Source organism: Taudactylus pleione, unplaced genomic scaffold (assembly GCF_031769625.1).
Source record: "Taudactylus pleione unplaced genomic scaffold, aTauple2 ptg001917l, whole genome shotgun sequence".
NCBI classification, from domain to species: Eukaryota; Metazoa; Chordata; class Amphibia; order Anura; family Myobatrachidae; genus Taudactylus; species Taudactylus pleione.
In genome coordinates this window covers 42086-62896 of record NW_028286314.1, presented here as the reverse complement: position 1 = coordinate 62896, position 20811 = coordinate 42086, and the positions used below count along the sequence as shown (strand labels likewise).

The 20811-nt window shown below is 44.8% G+C and overlaps 1 protein-coding gene across 1 annotated transcript in view; it reads right to left on the bottom strand.

The window, feature by feature from the left end:
• The window catches only part of LOC148436192 (chloride channel protein 2-like), a gene marked incomplete at its 5' end in the record, with an annotated part of 67858 nt that overhangs the window by 20084 nt on the left and 26963 nt on the right, over nucleotides 1-20811 (bottom strand). The window contains 5 exons of the mRNA XM_088465223.1: nucleotides 1230-1340; nucleotides 5851-5920; nucleotides 11112-11294; nucleotides 11380-11467; nucleotides 15258-15359. Coding sequence (XP_088321349.1) covers nucleotides 1230-1340; nucleotides 5851-5920; nucleotides 11112-11294; nucleotides 11380-11467; nucleotides 15258-15359 — 554 coding nt within the window. The remainder of the gene's footprint in view (nucleotides 1-1229; nucleotides 1341-5850; nucleotides 5921-11111; nucleotides 11295-11379; nucleotides 11468-15257; nucleotides 15360-20811) is intronic.

Sequence of the window (20811 nt, the reverse complement as noted above, 5' to 3'; positions counted from 1 at the left end):
TAGAGAATGAGTAGAGGGGAAGTGATAGAGAATGAGTAGAGGGGGAGAGTGATAGAGAATGAGGAGAGGGGGAGAGTGATACAGAATGAGGAGAGGGGGAGAGTGATACAGAATGAGGAGAGGGGGAAGTGATAGCGAATGAGGAGAGGGGGAAGTGATAGAGAATGAGGAGAGGGGAAGTGATAGAGAATAAGTAGAGGGGGTAGTGATAGAGAATGAGGAGAGGGGAGAGAGTGATAGAAAATGAGGAGAGGGGGGAGAGTGATAGAGAATGAGGAGAGGGGGAGAGTGATAGAGAATGAGGAGAGGGGGAGAGTGAGAGAATGAGGAGAGGGGAAGCGATAGAGAATGAGTAGAAGGGAAGTGATAGAGAATGAGGAGAGGGGGTAGTGATAGAGAATGAGGAGAGGGGGGAGAGTGATAGAGAATGGGGAGAGTGATAGAGAATGAGTAGAGGGGGTAGTGATAGAGAATGAGGAGAGGGGGGAGAGTGATAGAGAATGAGGAGAGGGGGAGAGTGATAGAGAATGAGGAGAGGGGGAGAGTGATAGAGAATGAGGAGAGGGGAAGCGATAGAGAATGAGTAGAAGGGAAGTGATAGAGAATGAGGAGAGGGGGTAGTGATAGAGAATGAGGAGAGGGGGGAGAGTGATAGAGAATGGGGAGAGTGATAGAGAATGAGTAGAGGGGGTAGTGATAGAGAATGAGGAGAGGGGGGAGAGTGATAGAGAATGAGGAGAGGGGGAGAGTGACAGAGAATGAGGAGAGGGGGGAGAGTGATAGAGAATGAGGAGAGGGGGAGAGTGACAGAGAATGAGGAGAGGGGGAGAGTGATACAGAATGAGGAGAGGGGGAGAGTGATACAGAATGAGTAGAGGGGAAGTGATAGAGAATGAGGAGAGGGGGAAGTGATAGAGAATGAGGAGAGGGGGAAGTGATAGAGAATGAGAGGGGGAAGTGATAGAGAATGAGTAGAGGGGGAAGTGATAGAGAATGAGGAGAGGGGTAGTGATAGAGAATGAGGAGAGGGGGAAGTGATAGAGAATGAGGAGAGGGGGAAGTGATAGAGAATGAGAGGGGGAAGTGATAGAGAATGAGGAGAGGGGGAAGTGATAGAGAATGAGGAGAGGGGGAGAGTGATATAGAGAATAAGCAGGAGTTATAGAGGGGGCGCAGTGACAGACGGGGTGATGTTATGTAGATCACTGGAGAGATTATAACGCTGTCACCTGCTAGTGCATATCCTGCCGGAGTGATCCTTATAGGGATCCCCTCTGAGATGAACCCGTCAGGGAAGATTTTGGCAATTAATTCTCCATAGAGTCGCCCTAATCCAGCACCTATAGGAAATATTAGTAGATATTCAGTAGGGAAAGTGTAATTAATCATTTCTAGCTCCTAGAGAGGTCAGGGATGTAATAATCTGCAGGATAGATCACTGAGGGCTCGCTCTGAGTTACACGCGCTGCGTCTGTTGCCGTAGTCGCACCTGTGACTTTATGCTAATCCTCGTATCATCCCTTCCCCTCATGTACAAGCGTGCACCTGAGTGTGCGAGGACTGACACGCCCACCTTGTGCGTCTTTTGTTTGGTGCATGGAAACATGCACCGGCCCCAGGCTATGCGCGGATTCTCGCGATTAAGCTTCTGAGTGTGCAACCAGTTAAGTCAATGCATGTTCGTGTGTCTGAGTAGCCACTGCGCCTCACTGCGTACACACCACGTGACACCTGCGTTGTGCGACTTTTTAGCGACTTAGGAAAACATCAACCATTTGCATGAATAGTGGCATAATCTGCAGAATATATCACTATGTATCTGTCTCAGGATAGATGGGACAGAGCAATGTTCTGCAGCTGTCAGGGGGCAGGTGGGAAATAGCAATGTTCTGCAGATCTCTAGATAGGCTAGCGGGCAGGTGCATAAGCAGTGGAAAATATTTCAGTTTGTGCCACAAAATAATATGGTTACAATTAAAATAAAAATATAACAAAAATAAAAAAAATTCTTAAACTTTGAATTACTTTTTTATTCAATAAATAAAGCATTTTATCTGTTATTGCCGATGATTACAGAACAAGAATGGAAATGTCTTACACTGTCCCGCCATGGCACTTGTAAAAGCCGGCAAATTTTACCCCCGGTGTGGGTTAATGCCAGCGATAGCAAGAAAACCTCTGTTGCTGGCGAGTTAAAGGTTTCGATGGCTCTGCCTCAGAATCCGGTATTGTGCACTATATTCTAGCATTGTCAGGTGGGCGCTATGCCGATATCTGCGCAGTTGGCCGATGTATTTTGTACTGTGCATGATTTACCCGTAGTGAGTATTTGGATGCAAAGTAGTTGGCAGTCAGTGTGCGTTTATCAGGGACGTGCAGTCAGGGTAGGCAGGGGGAGGCAGAGCCTCTCCTGTCATACTCCTGAGATTTGATATAAAATAAATAGAATAATACAAAGAAGAGATTTATAACTTATAAACCTCATCATTGTTTATTGTAATAATTTTTATAGGTAACATTCACCAGCTTTGTGGGGCTTCCTGGGACTGCAGGGAGACGAGAGATGAGGCAGCAACAGCTCAGCCTCACTTCTGTATAGTCAGACACTGTTTGTACAGCTGGGGGTGGGGCCACACCATGGGCAGTAAGCTGTACAGAAAGTGAGCTAATAGAGGCATGCCTCTGAGTATTTTGGGGTGTGCCTTGAGCACTGATGGACACCTTGGATGTGTCATGTGACCAGGATGTGCACTGCAGTGTTTAGAGATCGGAGCAGCAAGAAAAGACACAGTGATGCAGGTAGAATCCATTGAAACTGAGGCTTTGGGGTAAATTTACTAAGAATCAAGTCTGGGAGAGTTTGCAAACTTGGTAGAGTTTGGGCATTTTTTCCCACTCGCAAATTTACGAATGTAAAACTCGGGCGAGAGATTTCCTTTGCTATGGGAAAATACTGGAGTTAGCAAACTCTCTTCAATTCACCATCGGCAAAACTAGAGAACCTTTTCACTGGTGAAGATAGGATTCGGGAATTTACCAAGCAGAGAGTTTCTAAACTCTCATGAGATGGAAAACTCTCCTGTAAAAACTTGTGAAATAATTACACCTGCCTGTGATCTGCGAGTTTGGTAGAAACATATACAGGTCGCTGTGATCCATTTATGTTTCTGCCTGTAAATTGTGAAAAAAAGGTTAAAAGTTAAAAAAACAAAAGCTTAACCAACCCCGGACTTACCAGCCAGTCCTGGTTTCTAAAATTACAGGGAACAAAATGTGTAGGGTTCCACCATAATTTAGAAACCAACACTTGGCTGCAGGGCCAGTCCTGGTTTTAAATATAGGGGGAAAAGAATAGCGTAGGGTACCCCCTATATTTAAAACCAGCACCAGACCGTAATTTTAGAAACCAGGACTGGCTGGCAAGTCCGGGGTTGATTAAGCTTTAGGGGGGGGGGCCCTATGTAATTTTTTAAAAAACTTTTAACCCGTTTTTTTTTGACAGGCTAGAACACAAGCAGCTTACACATATCTCACTGATATATCTCACTGATATGTGCAGGCTGCTTGCTCGGGAGAGTTTTGCAGAGAGAAGACACAGCAATCTCGGGTGAGTAATCGCCTGCAAAACCTTCTACTCGGGAGAGAAATCTCGTTCTGCTTCACCATCGGCCAACTCACTCTCAACTAAACTCACTTCTTGGTAAATTTGAGAGTTTCAGGAGCCTCAAATCTTTGAGGGGAGAGTTACAGTGAGTAGGGGGTGAGACAGGCTCCCAGCACTCGGACCCATCTCCATGTGTGCCTCCCCAGCTACTTACCATACCACACGTTAGGGATAGCCATCGACCACCGATAATTCATAATCATCGATGGTTTATGGCCTTTGTCAAATGCTTTTACCATTGATGGGGGAGAACTAGATGGTTTCCCTCCATCGATGGCACAGCATAACCTAACACTTTTTTTTTATTTACAAGGTGCTGGGACACGGAGCATAGCTCCACCCCCCCCTGACACCCCCAGGCTCTGATTGGCCCACGAGCCAGTCAGTTAAATAACAGGGATGACCATCGGTTGGTGAAACCATCAATGGTCATCCATTACATAGTTGGCTACCATCGATAACCGCTTGCTATATCACCATCGATGGTAACCACACTGATGGCCATCCCTACAGCACGTCACTGGCGTTTATGGGAGGTAATGGGGGGGAAGTATGGCTTGTCAAATGGGGGCGTGTTGAGTGCTTTGTGGGCGTGTCACAGCCAGCGATTATGTCTTTGTACACAGCCTCACTGACCCTGGCGGCTTAGTTCCTACTGGCACATTTTGAGCAGCCATAGGGTGGCTGAGAAGCTCCATGGTGCGTCTTTGTACGCAAGAGGCGGATTAGAGACGCAGCTGGTTGGTGTCTCTGTACATACTACAACAGCTGTGGCATTGGCATAACTTCTTAGTACCGCTGCGTACACAGATGCAGCCACAACGGGATTAGCGTCTACCTCTGATTTAGGCCCTCAGTCATATGGCTTTCACTACGGTGCTGCTACATGTGCCCAGGGTTACCATTAGGGTTACTGTAAGGGTTAGAGTTAGTGTTACCATTAGGGTTACTGTAAGGGTTAGAGTTAGTGTTACCATTAGGGTTACTGTAAGGGTTAGAGTTAGTGTTACCATTAGGGTTACTGTAAGGGTTAGAGTTAGTGTTACCATTAGGGTTACTGTATGGGTTAGAGTTAGTGTTACCATTAGGGTTACTGTAAGGGATAGAGTTAGTGTTACTATTAGGGCTACTGTAAGGGTTAGAGTTAGTGTTACTATTAGAGTTACTGTAAGGGTTAGAGTTAGTGTTACCATTAGTGTTAGAGTTAGTGTTACCATTAGGGTTACTGTAAGGGTTAGAGTTAGTGTTACCATTAGGGTTACTGTAAGGGTTAGAGTTAGTGTTACTATTAGGGTTACTGTAAGGGTAAGAGTTAGTGTTACCATTAGGGTTAGAGTTAGTGTTACCATTAGGGTTACTGTAAGGGTTAGAGTTAGTGTTACCATTAGGGTTACTGTAATTGATAGAGTTAGTGTTACTATTAGGGTTACTGTAAGGGTTAGAGTTAGTGTTACTATTAGAGTTACTGTAAGGGTTAGAGTGAGTGTTACCATTAGGGTTAGAGTTAGTGTTACTATTAGGGTTACTGTATGGGTTAGAGTTAGTGTTACCATTAGGGTTACTGTAAGGGTTAGAGTTAGTGTTACCATTAGGGTTACTGTAAGGGTTAGAGTTAGTGTTACTATTAGGGTTAGAGTTAGTGTTACTATTAGGGTTACTGTAAGGGTTAGAGTTAGTGTTACTATTAGGGTTACTGTAAGGGTTAGAGTTAGTGTTACCATTAGGGTTACTGTAAGGGTTAGAGTTAGTGTTACCATTAGGGTTACTGTAAGGGTTAGAGTTAGTGTTACCATTAGGGTTACTGTAAGGGTTAGAGTTAGTGTTACCATTAGGGTTACTGTAAGGGTTAGAGTTAGTGTTACCATTAGGGTTACTGTATGGGTTAGAGTTAGTGTTACCATTAGGGTTACTGTATGGGTTAGAGTTAGTGTTACCATTAGGGTTACTGTAAGGGTTAGAGTTAGTGTTACCATTAGGGTTACTGTAAGGGTTAGAGTTAGTGTTACCATTAGGGTTACTGTAAGGGTTAGAGTTCGTGTTACCATTAGGGTTACCTTAGGGCTCAGATAGTGTTTGGATTACCGTTATTAACAAAATGAGAAGAAAAACAAGATATCGACATTCATGAACATGTTGACATTGCGATTATTTAGCATATATACACCGAACCCCTATAGGTCACTCACCATATACAAACACTGGCAGGAAGTATCCGGCTGGGATGATCATGGTGTTTGCAAAGAGCAGCAAGAAGAACTGGAGAGGGAGAGATGATGGGAATGAGACACTAAGTTGTTGTATATTCCAAATATAATAACTGTAACAGGAGCGTCTAAATATAAATGAAAGAGACAGTAGCACAACACAGGAATAAGGAGGAGGTTCTGTCACCTGCGGTCATACGCTGAGTCACTGCTAGATGTATAACACAGGAATAAGGAGGATGTTCTGTCACCTGCGGTCATACACTGAGTCACTGCTAGATGTATAACACAGGAATAAGGAGGATCTGTCACCTGCGGTCATACACTGAGTCACTGCTAGATGTATAACACAGGAATAAGGAGGATCTGTCACCTGCGGTCATACACTGAGTCACTGCTAGATGTATAACACAGGAATAAGGAGGATCTGTCACCTGCGGTCATACCCTGAGTCACTGCTAGATGTATAACACAGGAATAAGGAGGATGTTCTGTCACCTGCGGTCATACACTGAGTCACTGCTAGATGTATAACACAGGAATAAGGAGGATGTTCTGTCACCTGCGGTCATACACTGAGTCACTGCTAGATGTATAACACAGGAATAAGGAGGATGTTCTGTCACCTGCGGTCATACCCTGAGTCACTGCTAGATGTATAACACAGGAATAAGGAGGATGTTCTGTCACCTGCGGTCATACACTGAGTCACTGCTAGATGTATAACACAGGAATAAGGAGGATGTTCTGTCACCTGCGGTCATACACTGAGTCACTGCTAGATGTATAACACAGGAATAAGGAGGATGTTCTGTCACCTGCGGTCATACACTGAGTCACTGCTAGATGTATAACACAGGAATAAGGAGGATCTGTCACCTGCGGTCATACACTGAGTCACTGCTAGATGTATAACACAGGAATAAGGAGGATGTTCTGTCACCTGCGGTCATACACTGAGTCACTGCTAGATGTATAACACAGGAATAAGGAGGATGATCTGTCACCTGCGGTCATACACTGAGTCACTGCTAGATGTATAACACAGGAATAAGGAGGATGTTCTGTCACCTGCGGTCATACACTGAGTCACTGCTAGATGTATAACACAGGAATAAGGAGGATGATCTGTCACCTGCGGTCATACACTGAGTCACTGCTAGATGTATAACACAGGAATAAGGAGGATCTGTCACCTGCGGTCATACACTGAGTCACTGCTAGATGTATAACACAGGAATAAGGAGGAGGATCTGTCACCTGCGGTCATACCCTGAGTCACTGCTAGATGTATAACACAGGAATAAGGAGGAGGATCTGTCACCTGCGGTCATACCCTGAGTCACTGCTAGATGTATAACACAGGAATAAGGAGGAGGATCTGTCACCTGCGGTCATACCCTGAGTCACTGCTAGATGTATAACACAGGAATAAGGAGGAGGATCTGTCACCTGCGGTCATACACTGAGTCACTGCTAGATGTATAACACAGGAATAAGGAGGATGTTCTGTCACCTGCGGTCATACACTGAGTCACTGCTAGATGTATAACACAGGAATAAGGAGGATGTTCTGTCACCTGCGGTCATACACTGAGTCACTGCTAGATGTATAACACAGGAATAAGGAGGATGATCTGTCACCTGCGGTCATACACTGAGTCACTGCTAGATGTATAACACAGGAATAAGGAGGATGATCTGTCACCTGCGGTCATACACTGAGTCACTGCTAGATGTATAACACAGGAATAAGGAGGAGGTTCTGTCACCTGCGGTCATACACTGAGTCACTGCTAGATGTATAACACAGGAATAAGGAGGATGTTCTGTCACCTGCGGTCATACACTGAGTCACTGCTAGATGTATAACACAGGAATAAGGAGGATGTTCTGTCACCTGCGGTCATACACTGAGTCACTGCTAGATGTATAACACAGGAATAAGGAGGATGTTCTGTCACCTGCGGTCATACACTGAGTCACTGCTAGACGTATAACACAGGAATAAGGAGGATGTTCTGTCACCTGCGGTCATACACTGAGTCACTGCTAGATGTATAACACAGGAATAAGGAGGATGATCTGTCACCTGCGGTCATACACTGAGTCACTGCTAGATGTATAACACAGGAATAAGGAGGATGTTCTGTCACCTGCGGTCATACACTGAGTCACTGCTAGATGTATAACACAGGAATAAGGAGGATGTTCTGTCACCTGCGGTCATACCCTGAGTCACTGCTAGATGTATAACACAGGAATAAGGAGGATGATCTGTCACCTGCGGTCATACCCTGAGTCACTGCTAGATGTATAACACAGGAATAAGGAGGATGTTCTGTCACCTGCGGTCATACGCTGAGTCACTGCTAGATGTATAACACAGGAATAAGGAGGATGTTCTGTCACCTGCGGTCATACGCTGAGTCACTGCTAGATGTATAACACAGGAATAAGGAGGATGATCTGTCACCTGCGGTCATACACTGAGTCACTGCTAGATGTATAACACAGGAATAAGGAGGATGTTCTGTCACCTGCGGTCATACACTGAGTCACTGCTAGATGTATAACACAGGAATAAGGAGGATGTTCTGTCACCTGCGGTCATACACTGAGTCACTGCTAGATGTATAACACAGGAATAAGGAGGATGTTCTGTCACCTGCGGTCATACACTGAGTCACTGCTAGATGTATAACACAGGAATAAGGAGGATGATCTGTCACCTGCGGTCATACACTGAGTCACTGCTAGATGTATAACACAGGAATAAGGAGGATGTTCTGTCACCTGCGGTCATACACTGAGTCACTGCTAGATGTATAACACAGGAATAAGGAGGATGATCTGTCACCTGCGGTCATACACTGAGTCACTGCTAGATGTATAACACAGGAATAAGGAGGATGTTCTGTCACCTGCGGTCATACACTGAGTCACTGCTAGATGTATAACACAGGAATAAGGAGGATGATCTGTCACCTGCGGTCATACACTGAGTCACTGCTAGATGTATAACACAGGAATAAGGAGGATGTTCTGTCACCTGCGGTCATACACTGAGTCACTGCTAGATGTATAACACAGGAAAAAGGATGTTCTGTCACCTGCGGTCATACACTGAGTCACTGCTAGATGTATAACACAGGAATAAGGAGGATCTGTCACCTGCGGTCATACACTGAGTCACTGCTAGATGTATAACACAGGAATAAGGAGGATCTGTCACCTGCGGTCATACCCTGAGTCACTGCTAGATGTATAACACAGGAATAAGGAGGATGTTCTGTCACCTGCGGTCATACACTGAGTCACTGCTAGACGTATAACACAGGAATAAGGAGGATGTTCTGTCACCTGCGGTCATACACTGAGTCACTGCTAGACGTATAACACAGGAATAAGGAGGATGATCTGTCACCTGCGGTCATACACTGAGTCACTGCTAGATGTATAACACAGGAATAAGGAGGATGTTCTGTCACCTGCGGTCATACCCTGAGTCACTGCTAGATGTATAACACAGGAATAAGGAGGATGTTCTGTCACCTGCGGTCATACCCTGAGTCACTGCTAGACGTATAACACAGGAATAAGGAGGATGTTCTGTCACCTGCGGTCATACACTGAGTCACTGCTAGATGTATAACACAGGAATAAGGAGGATGTTCTGTCACCTGCGGTCATACACTGAGTCACTGCTAGATGTATAACACAGGAATAAGGAGGATGATCTGTCACCTGCGGTCATACACTGAGTCACTGCTAGATGTATAACACAGGAATAAGGAGGATGATCTGTCACCTGCGGTCATACACTGAGTCACTGCTAGATGTATAACACAGGAATAAGGAGGATGTTCTGTCACCTGCGGTCATACACTGAGTCACTGCTAGATGTATAACACAGGAATAAGGAGGATGTTCTGTCACCTGCGGTCATACACTGAGTCACTGCTAGACGTATAACACAGGAATAAGGAGGATGTTCTGTCACCTGCGGTCATACACTGAGTCACTGCTAGATGTATAACACAGGAATAAGGAGGATGTTCTGTCACCTGCGGTCATACACTGAGTCACTGCTAGATGTATAACACAGGAATAAGGAGGATGTTCTGTCACCTGCGGTCATACACTGAGTCACTGCTAGATGTATAACACAGGAATAAGGAGGATGATCTGTCACCTGCGGTCATACACTGAGTCACTGCTAGATGTATAACACAGGAATAAGGAGGATGATCTGTCACCTGCGGTCATACACTGAGTCACTGCTAGATGTATAACACAGGAATAAGGAGGATGTTCTGTCACCTGCGGTCATACACTGAGTCACTGCTAGATGTATAACACAGGAATAAGGAGGATGTTCTGTCACCTGCGGTCATACACTGAGTCACTGCTAGACGTATAACACAGGAATAAGGAGGATGTTCTGTCACCTGCGGTCATACACTGAGTCACTGCTAGATGTATAACACAGGAATAAGGAGGATGATCTTTCACCTGCGGTCATACACTGAGTCACTGCTAGATGTATAACACAGGAATAAGGAGGATGATCTTTCACCTGCGGTCATACCCTGAGTCACTGCTAGATGTATAACACAGGAATAAGGAGGATGTTCTGTCACCTGCGGTCATACACTGAGTCACTGCTAGATGTATAACACAGGAATAAGGAGGATGATCTGTCACCTGCGGTCATACACTGAGTCACTGCTAGATGTATAACACAGGAATAAGGAGGATGTTCTGTCACCTGCGGTCATACACTGAGTCACTGCTAGATGTATAACACAGGAATAAGGAGGATGTTCTGTCACCTGCGGTCATACACTGAGTCACTGCTAGATGTATAACACAGGAATAAGGAGGATGATCTGTCACCTGCGGTCATACACTGAGTCACTGCTAGATGTATAACACAGGAATAAGGAGGAGGATCTGTCACCTGCGGTCATACACTGAGTCACTGCTAGATGTATAACACAGGAATAAGGAGGATGTTCTGTCACCTGCGGTCATACCCTGAGTCACTGCTAGATGTATAAGTAGAATGTAATACAAGTAGTGTAGTTGTGTCATCACAGAAGTTTGACCTTGCAGTTCTTCATTATGGAATATTTAGTGTAACTTATACAGTATATTGTTGCAGACTAAGCGTAGGTACAATAGCTAATGGATTAAAAAGGGCCACATCCACCTCTAACAGCCACATGTGCGCTACTTACCTTCAGAACTACAAAGATGGCGAGTTTCTCCAGAGAAGACAGATGTGGATGTGTCCACTGTAGCCAGCTGTTATCATACGTGGGATTTGGCGGCTGGCGCGAGGCGTTTACACTGAGGGATAGCTCCTCCACACCCCAGGTGATGTTGTTGAAGAAAGTCTCCAAATGTTCCTTCATGGTTAACTGCACAGAGGCAAAGAGTTGGGTCAGGGGCCACCAGAGGTATAATTGCTCCTATTTCATGAAATGTCCATGGCGTACTACTTACCCGAGTCCCACCCATGTACTGGCCAAATCCATGCGGGAAGGTGATGCTGGCCAACACCAGGGCGACAAAGGCAGCGTAGACTATCTTACTGCAATAGGGGAGCAGGAGAGGGTGTTAATGTCTGTCTCACATCACTCAGGACATCTGGCATATTGGAGGTGATGGACGTGTAATTAGTTTCTCTTCCATTTAGTGGGTAGATGGCTGTGAAGTAGGGATTGCCACTGGTGGGGTGTCCATCAATGGGTCCATTGGTGATCACCATCGATGGTGCAACAAACATCTATGGTGAACCATCGATGGCCACCACTACTGGGGCCACAGTGCTACTGGGGCAACAGCAGGCCGCGGACCAACCCAAAATCTGGGCAGGGCTTAGTGGGTGCTGGGGGCGGGGCATCATCCTGTAAAAAACAAACTGCGGCTCCCACTCATCTATCGATGGCGAAGAACCATTGGCTCTCTGTCATCGATGGCAAAACCATTGTCCATCAACAGTTAACCATCGATTATTGCTAACTATCAATGGCAATCCCTAGCATGAAGCATATGTGCTGTGATTGTTCAGGACTCACTGATGAGCTGGTCGTTGAGTAACGAGAGGGCTACGCTCAGGAAGAGCGGCAGGTCGGCAGGCGTGGATCTGTGGTACAGTGGCTGAGAGATGCCAGTTCCTCGCTATCAGCTCACCATCACTCGCATCTGCGCTGCACGCCAGCGTCACAAAACATGGTTCAGCCTGTACGTAATAATCTACTTACTTTACACTTTATGCTTATTGGCCATTATTCAGCGAGTTATATGTCACCGTATGTTACAGAATGAGATGAGAGGCAAAGGCCGCGTCTGCGTCTTGCTAATGCCGCTGCCGATTTTGTTCCTAGTGAGTCGCCCACTTGCAGCGGTGCAAGTCCGTTTCGGTGCGTCATTAGACACGCCATACGCACACCATCAAAACATGCACCAGTCCTATGGTAAGTGTAGTTTCTCTCGGCTGGTGTTAGTGGTTCTGCATCTATAGATGCAGCAGATATCAGCGATACGCCCGTGACACGCCCGCGGCTGCCTAACCACTCTCCCCTGTTTCTTTAAAGAAACGCCCACTGAAATCCCCACTTCTTGCGTCCAAATTCGTTCTGCCTCTCTGTGCAGTAACCATCGGGATGCATTCGCAGTGCGACTCTTGTGCATACGCCGTACTAATAACATCAACCAACTGCGTGCATATTAGCATTGTGAGGTCCACCTCCATTTAAGAGCCGTATTCAATTTGAGCGGACCCACAATAATTTTTCATCTACTTCGCCTGTTTTGCAGGCGGAAAAGTATCGCGCGCGTGCCCGCGTATCGCCGTATTCAATTTGAAAGTATGTGAAAACGGGACCCGGCGAAACTTGAATAGGCGGAAAGTGCTGTCAGATTTGGGGAAATCAGCCTGACACCCCCCAAATGATGCTCTGACATGGGGGTTCCCTATGGTACCCCCCGATTTGGCTGGCTGAAGGTATTTGGTGCTTGTAAACGGGCTCAATAGCTGCTAAATAGCGTTTTTGTATAAGTGATGCAGAATAGTGTTCAGGAGGTTTTTTGCAGATAATAACTTATCCCAGCAAATTTGGGGTACTTGAAAATGGGGGTCAGCATATTTTAAAGTTGCTAAAGTCAAGTTTAAAAAATCGTGAAAAATCCACCTGCCACAAGCCCCTGCAATGAAAAAAACACCTGGGGCATACTTGGGGACCCCCCCAGAGTCAAGTTCGCTATTTTTTAATTGTCCCCCAATATTTGTTTTTCGCACCCAAATTCAAAGTGATTTTTTGGGGTGTTCTTAAGTCTTTTTGAAATTTTTTTTGACACAGTTTACCTTTGGGGTACTGTCTGAAGGCTGCACGGGGGTTCCCGCAACGTTGCACCCCAAAAGCCCAATTCTGTACTTTTTTCCGCCTGCTATTCATGGGCAAAACTTTTCCGCCTATTACATAGCATTGACTTTCTGCCTAGGTGAAAAGTATTCCAAATTGAATACAAGTAAGATCAAAACAGGCGAAAATTACGTCATCGGTGAAAAGTTTCCGCCAAAACATGCGAAAACGGCTTCTCGCCTCAAATTGAATACGGCCCTTAGGCCCAAAGTTGCCAGAAATCCGCCAGAATCACGCTACACTGGATACAAGTCACTGTCCTGATTTTTGGAATTTCAGACACACAATTTGTCTTATGTAATAACCGGCGACTTCCAAACCGGCCAGAAATGCACAGAATAAAAATGGTGCCTCTGGCTGGCGAGATCGCTCACCCTGCGGGCGTTCTGTGCTGTCTGCCCAGGCACAACATAACAAATAGCCACATTACCCATATCTGTCACTACCGAGGGGCCCCACACAATAACAACTATTCTGATGGGCCATAATTATTTCATTAATTTATTATTGGGGCATTGAGGTTAAAAAGAACATTTTTAAATTATGAAGGCAACATTATTTCTATGTTAATTGAAGCCATATTAATGAATTAATGATAGAAGTACATCCGTGCTGGCTCTTGTAGTTTGTAATCTAATTAGTATTTCTATCATTCATTCATGAATATGGCCCTAATTAACATAGAGAGCCTAATTCAGAGGTGGCGATGTCACAATCAAACGGCCGCTGTTGTAAGACTGTGCAAGCATCCCGATTGTTACCGCTTAAAGCCGCAGTACGGACTCGGATGCAGAGTCTGTGGATTTTAGCGAATGTACCTGGGAGGTAACGGGTCAGCTAAGCAGACGCAGGCATGTCGCTGAAATCGGCTGCGTCCAAAGATGATGATCCGCGCAGACACAGGAGGCCACACCCATATGTAAAGACTGCACGTGTCATAGAGCTGGTGCAAGTGTTGGTGGCACGATCCATGATGCATCCGATGGTGGCATCTAAAGACATTCCGAGCTAGAAATGCGCTGGCATAAGTCGCTGCAGGTGGGCGTCTCAGTTTGTAGAAAATCAGCTGCGGCTTTAGCATAAGACGCAGTCGAGCTGGCTGAATCTGACAGTCAGCACCAAAATATTTTTTTAAGCATAATTTTGAGTATTTTTAAAATATATTATTGACCCCACTAATAAAATCTTGAGATAATTATGGCTCAACAATATTTGAATAATTTTAATCGATGAAACTCGTCGTTGATTTTCACACTAAGACAAAGCAATCGCCGTCTATTACATCTGGCGACTTTGAGGCCAAAGTCATCAGACTTGCTGCGCTCTCTGGCATTTTCAAACTCATCATAAAACCTCAACCTATTACATTTGGCCCTAAGTGGGGGACTTGCACACGGTGACTGATAATTGGTGGATAAGATAAGATAGGTGGAGGCACTGCTGAGATTTGCGGCATTGAGAGATCATTTTTGTACTGCTTTTGTGAATGAGTCACACATCAGCGGTCGCAGTGTGGACTTAGGCGCAGTTTGCAGTCGGGGGTGTTTGGAGGAGCTAAAGGGGGGAGTGTGACTCAGACGCAGGCGTGTCGCGACCATTTTGGGAGCATGTCTGTGCCTGCAACTGCAAATTCGCATGCAGCGGTTAAAGCTCCGGCGGCTTACTATCGATGAATATTCTGAGCAACCATAGGATCGCTCAGGTCGATGGTGCGAGCGATTGTGTCAGTGTATGCAAGTGGCGGACTTTAGACGATGCAAGTGGGCGCCTCAATATAAATCCGGGCAGCCATGGCGGGATTTGCCTTCACCTCTGAATCAGGCCCAGTGTTACATGATTAATACATTAGTTACATGAGATGTTTTCATGGGAAGCCGCAACGTACAGCTGGTCCCTGATACACATAAAATATAGTTAATCCCTACACAGGACATAGGATAAAATAAATGTACCTACTTGTTTCGCAGCAGTTTTCCGATACGTTCATTGTTATTGATGAAGAGCAAGGTGACACGGTGGAGAAACAGGTAGACGCAGCAGACGCAGCCGCACACAACCCTGGAGCGACAACAGAAAATGAGGGTAGAAGTTACTACTGATGCCGGATACACAACAGGCTCATTGTCACTACAGTGTCAGCGTCCACAAAGGTAGGTGGCCCAACTGGGTGCGATCCAGCCATTCTCTACATGGTCCGAGCTGCTGGTTGTCTTTTCATGTCAGGGAGTCCTCACAGTATGGTCGGCGGATGACCATAGACAGTAGTTGATTCTGGCCACCTCCCAAATGTATGTACCAAAATGTCCCATAATGATCATATAATTACAAAATATAATTACATAATTACAGATTTAATACAGTATATTTGCACATCGTGGATTTATGAGGCCTTTTTTTTTTCTTCTTCATCAAGTATATTTACTGAAAAGATTTTTTACATTAAACAAGCAAACATACAAATATGAAAACGCAGTTGTTGAGCACACAAAAGAAATAGTGATAGAAATATCAGAAAAATACACAAAGTTATGCGGATAACAACAGAACATCAAAAAAGCACAAGGAAATAAGTATGACATAATGTTACAAGGGGGATTGGCTACAAGGGGGGTTGGCTAGGGCTATACCAAAGAATATGCCTAATTCCAGGACCAGGTTCACCACAGTTAGGACAAGAAGTGGAAACCAGCCTCCCATGTTTCTCCAAATGTACTGGTGTCCAGTAAACTCTGGAGGATATAAACTGGAATTTGCTGACATCGGGCATACACCATGGCCACCCCAGGAGAGCCCAAAGCAATGCTCCAGTCCTCATCAGATAGGGGACCAAGATCAACCTCCCCATAATGCCTGTAAAGTTCAAGAATCAATAGCCGCCCAAAGGGATGAATAAAAAGAAGATTACGAAGCAGAGCTCACACAGGTAACTCAGCTAGGACAGGAACCCCCCCCCCCACTGTGCACCAAGCACATGCCCAAGCTGCAAACCTATAAAAATAGAGTTGGGGAGATTAAACTCAGAGCTCAGTTGCAAAGGAGCACAGGACTCTTGTCGCATAAATAAAACCTAATGTGGTTACTCAATGAGACAACTACAAAGAGCTACCATCTAAAAGAATGCAAAAACCTTAAAAGCATCCCAAAGCACCGGAGAACTAACTACAACAGAATTGTCAGTGAAGAAACCATCCCGGACAGCGACAGCAAGTAATTCAGAAGCCGCTCCCATCTGTGCCAGCCAAAAGGGATTAAACCTCCTAAAGGAAGCACCTTTGGGGAAACTGAAATCAAGGACTAGCAACAGAGGGGAGAGGTCCCAAACACCCCCAGACAAATAAGAGGTAGTAGAAACTGTAGGGAGTAAAGAATGGGAGACCAACCCCATTTCAATACCAGAAAAGGTATGGTGAGATGAAGCAAGAGTAACACAACAGAAGCAAGATGAGAGAAGGTGGAGGAACAGGCACGTGGGGAGAATTGCGGAGTCTCCCGCTGTCTGTCCAAATCATCAATACAGTATTAAAGTCTACGCTACGAGCGAATGCTTCTTAGCGTCTGGGTCTGAATCAGGTCCTAAGTGACCACTCAGCATAAAAACAATAATCAAAGGAAACCCCTAAGTACCCCACCACATACAATAAATAACTTGTGTGCTGCAATCAGAATTGGAAAACAAAAGTAAGAAAAATAATAAAAATGTAACATGAAATACTTAAACATGAGCTGATCAGCCAAGGGAACCTCCACGTCTGGGCACTTGAGGCTCTAGCCAGGCGATCTTCCACCCGAAACTACTCATAGATGGACAGGGAAAATCATGGCTTACGGAAGTTGTAGGTCCCGCAAACGTCTCTTGACTTGGACAAACTTCATCCTGGATTTTGGTACTTCCAAAGAAAAGTCCTAGAATCCAGCAATCCGTTGTCCAATACATTTCAAAGGGACTTTGGTTCTGGCAAGACGAAGAACAGCATCTCGGTCTTTGTAATGCAGGATTTTTGCGATAAAGTCATTGGTGGTGCCCCCAGAGAAAGGGGCCTGGTATGGATTTTAATAGCAAATTAAGGTGTGAACGCATCCCGACCACATGTGATAGTCAACCAAGATTCAAGGGGATGTAGTCTGGAAGCCAACGGTCTAAATGCCAACCACCAGCTTCAGACTCTCTAATCCCGGTGTGGTGCTAATGACAGGCGTCGAAAACTCGATGCCTGTCATTAACCATACACCAGAAGACCAACGCCCGGCATACCAAACGAAGGCAAGCTGGGGCACGAACAGCCATGGGGGGGGCTAGGTTTACAGCTCCCGGGGGGACTTAGGGTTAGGCACCCCCCCAGGAGAGTTAGGTTTAGGCTAGGGGAAGGGGTGGGGGGTTAGGGTTAGGCACCCCCCGGGGGAGGTTAGGGTTAGGCACTTAGGGGGGAGGTTAGGGTTAGGCACCCCTAAGGGAGGGTTAGGGTTAGGGGGTAGAATTAGGTTAGCGATACTTACCTTAGGGATGATCAGGATGTTCACCCTTGCCGCTGTCGGGATTTGAACCGCCGACCGCAATACCTTGATAACACTTGATAACACAGGAATATGCGGACGGTACACGTCTCGTCAGCAATTCACGAATATATGCATACTTATGTATATCACTATTACTTTTATTGCAATTAAGAATGTATAGAATAATTGAGAATTGTTGTGTGAGTTGCAGAAGACCGTATTTGTCGAATGGATTCAGCCTAGAGCGGATAGGGCCTTGTCTATCCCCTTTAAAGTAGGCAAATCCAGTGTCTGATGCAGCAGCCATCTTATTTAGTGGTTAGCAATAAGAATTGTAGCCTTAAAATGTCAGTATTTAGCGTATACAGACAAGGAGGCAGCAAGTCTCAGATTTTATAAATAAAAAGAGTTAAATCAGATAGCCTTGGTCTACAAGAAGCAGGAGCTGAAGGCTAAATGAGAACAGAAAGAGAAGATAACATATTTTATTGTCAATAGTTTGGTTAGGACATATAAACAATTAAGGTCTAGTACGTATGAATATTAAATAAATTAATATTCGCGATTTTTGGGTTAACTGGAGGTTTAGCCAAAAAGTATAGTATAAAACTCATGAGAGAAAGAGGGAGGGGGGGCAGTCGAGTAACATTCAGAGGAAGGAGGAGGGAGCACACAACGAGGGTGCTGGGTGCGGTTGCCATACGTATGTATGAAATTGGCTGACTGGTATGCTGCACTAGGTGTCACAAATTTATTTTACAAATATTCCCTCCTGCTGCTAATATAACCTTTTGTTGTAACTCTGCATTAGCAAAATACATGTATAATTATGCTGTCTTTAAGTAAATTAAATTAATTATTCAAGATCTGAACCTCAGGGGTTACTGTCTCTGATGATGACAATGCTGATATAATGTCTGAGCTTATTGCTATATCTATGCTTGTTTTAATCAACAATACCAAGATTTGTATCTCACAGAACATTGTCTCTGAAGATGCTGATTTAATGTCTAAGCTTACTGCTATAGCTATGCCTTCTTATTCTAATCAACAATTTGTTTATGACTATTCCCCATAAGTGAACTGTTAGATCTGGTTCAGCTGATACAATTGATGATTATTACTGATGTCCTTCCTGCAACTAATCTCACTATAATTAGCAGGTTCAATGTGTCCTGGATACCTTGCATTTATCTAACCATTTATTGTTTGTGAGTACTTCAGTTTCCTGATGAAGTGACCCGGATGTTGCTACAGAAATCTGTCATCATGTGCAGCATCATTAACAACAAGGAAATTGCGCAGGAATTTGTGTCCAGATATAGTATCCCATGTGTTGTTAAACTGATAGAGTTACACATTTTACAGGGAAGGTATTCCAAGCAATGTGTCAATACATGGGTATAAAAAAAGTAAAATTGAATGTGTAAACACTAACATTAAGTACAAAGTTAGCTAAGGTGGGTGTGGGGACTGCCATGAGATGACTGGGGGCTTTATCTCTGGTTTTGTATAGCATTCACACCACTCCAAAACAGCCACTTAACCTGTGCCTTATGGGCTACTTTTTGGAAAACTGCCTATCCTTATTGTAAGTCCAGCAACAGACTTGTCACTGTTATATGATTTAACTATGGCCTATGTTATACAATTCTCACAGCATCTGAAGACTTTATGTAATGGTGAGAAATTTCTTATGTTCTGGTTGTCTCATAGATCGATGGCAAGGCCCGTTCCAGGTTCTGCTAACAACCTCGATGTGGCTGAAAAGGACAATTGGATACACGCATCTCACTGCAAGAAGGTTTCCGACCTGGTGGTGAGGTCAGTTAAAGCCAAAGAAGACGCAGATAAAGACATTAACTGTGACTTAATCTAACAAACTTATTTCATGATGGGCCTGATCAGAGCCACAGTTCAGACCAAGATAATGGTTCACAGAATTGGGGACAGTATTAGTAGTGTTCTGCGGATTGTGGACAGAGAAAAGGAAAGATGGCTATTGGTGATCAAAGGCTCTATTTACTACAATCCGCATATTGAATGCAGATTGTAGTGTGATATTATCGACTGAATTCGCATAGTGAATTCATGCAATATCACAGGGATTTACTACAAATCCCTTGCAGGGACAGAGCTTGCGATAAAGCTCTGTCCCTGCGGATCCCCTTCGGAGCCTTATCACGGTATTTTTGCAAAAAATACCGTGAGTAAGTGCCCGCGCATGCGCCGACCGGCCACCACTGCTAAAAGCCGCCCCCCCAGCACTAAGCCCCGCCCCCCACAATTGCAGACACCCGCGACCCCCCCTCTCCCTTAAATACACTTACCTGCATGCTCCAGGCCTCCAGTGATGTTCTCCATTCCTCCGGTCAGGTGATCTCCCATACTGCACTGGGACCCAATCACCTGATGACCGGGCAGCAGTGCACTGTGGGAGACCAGCTCACCGGAGGGGAGACATCACCGGTCTCTGGAGTCAGGTAAGTAAATTTTTTTTTTTACTTTTTTTTTTTCTTTTTTTTACAGTAATCAGCTTGCGGTCTGTATGATCAGGAGAACATCATGTGTATTAACAAAATGGTATAGGAGCTGAAGGTACTTATTTGGGAACCAGGTGTTTGTAACACAATCTTACAGAATTAAACTTGTTTGCGGATCTTTTAGAAATGAATAAATACACAAAACCTAATAATGAAGAATGCGTGAGTGCATTAATAAACTGTGTAATAACAAGGACTGTAGGGGTACAATAAAACATACAGTCATCGTATCGCCGAATGTAACAAGCAAGAAGAAAGCGAGGATGAAAAGGGTGCCCGTTGTAATGTCCCTTATAATGCTTTTCTAACACATTGTCTAAAACCATGACACTACCACAGGGGTTATAATACATCTGGACATAGGGCTTATTAATGATTAAGGGTCAATTCTTTTGGAATGGGTTATATAAGAACAATACTACCCAATACTGTGGTAATTCAACATAAAGGTCTAAAAGAATCATATGAAATAA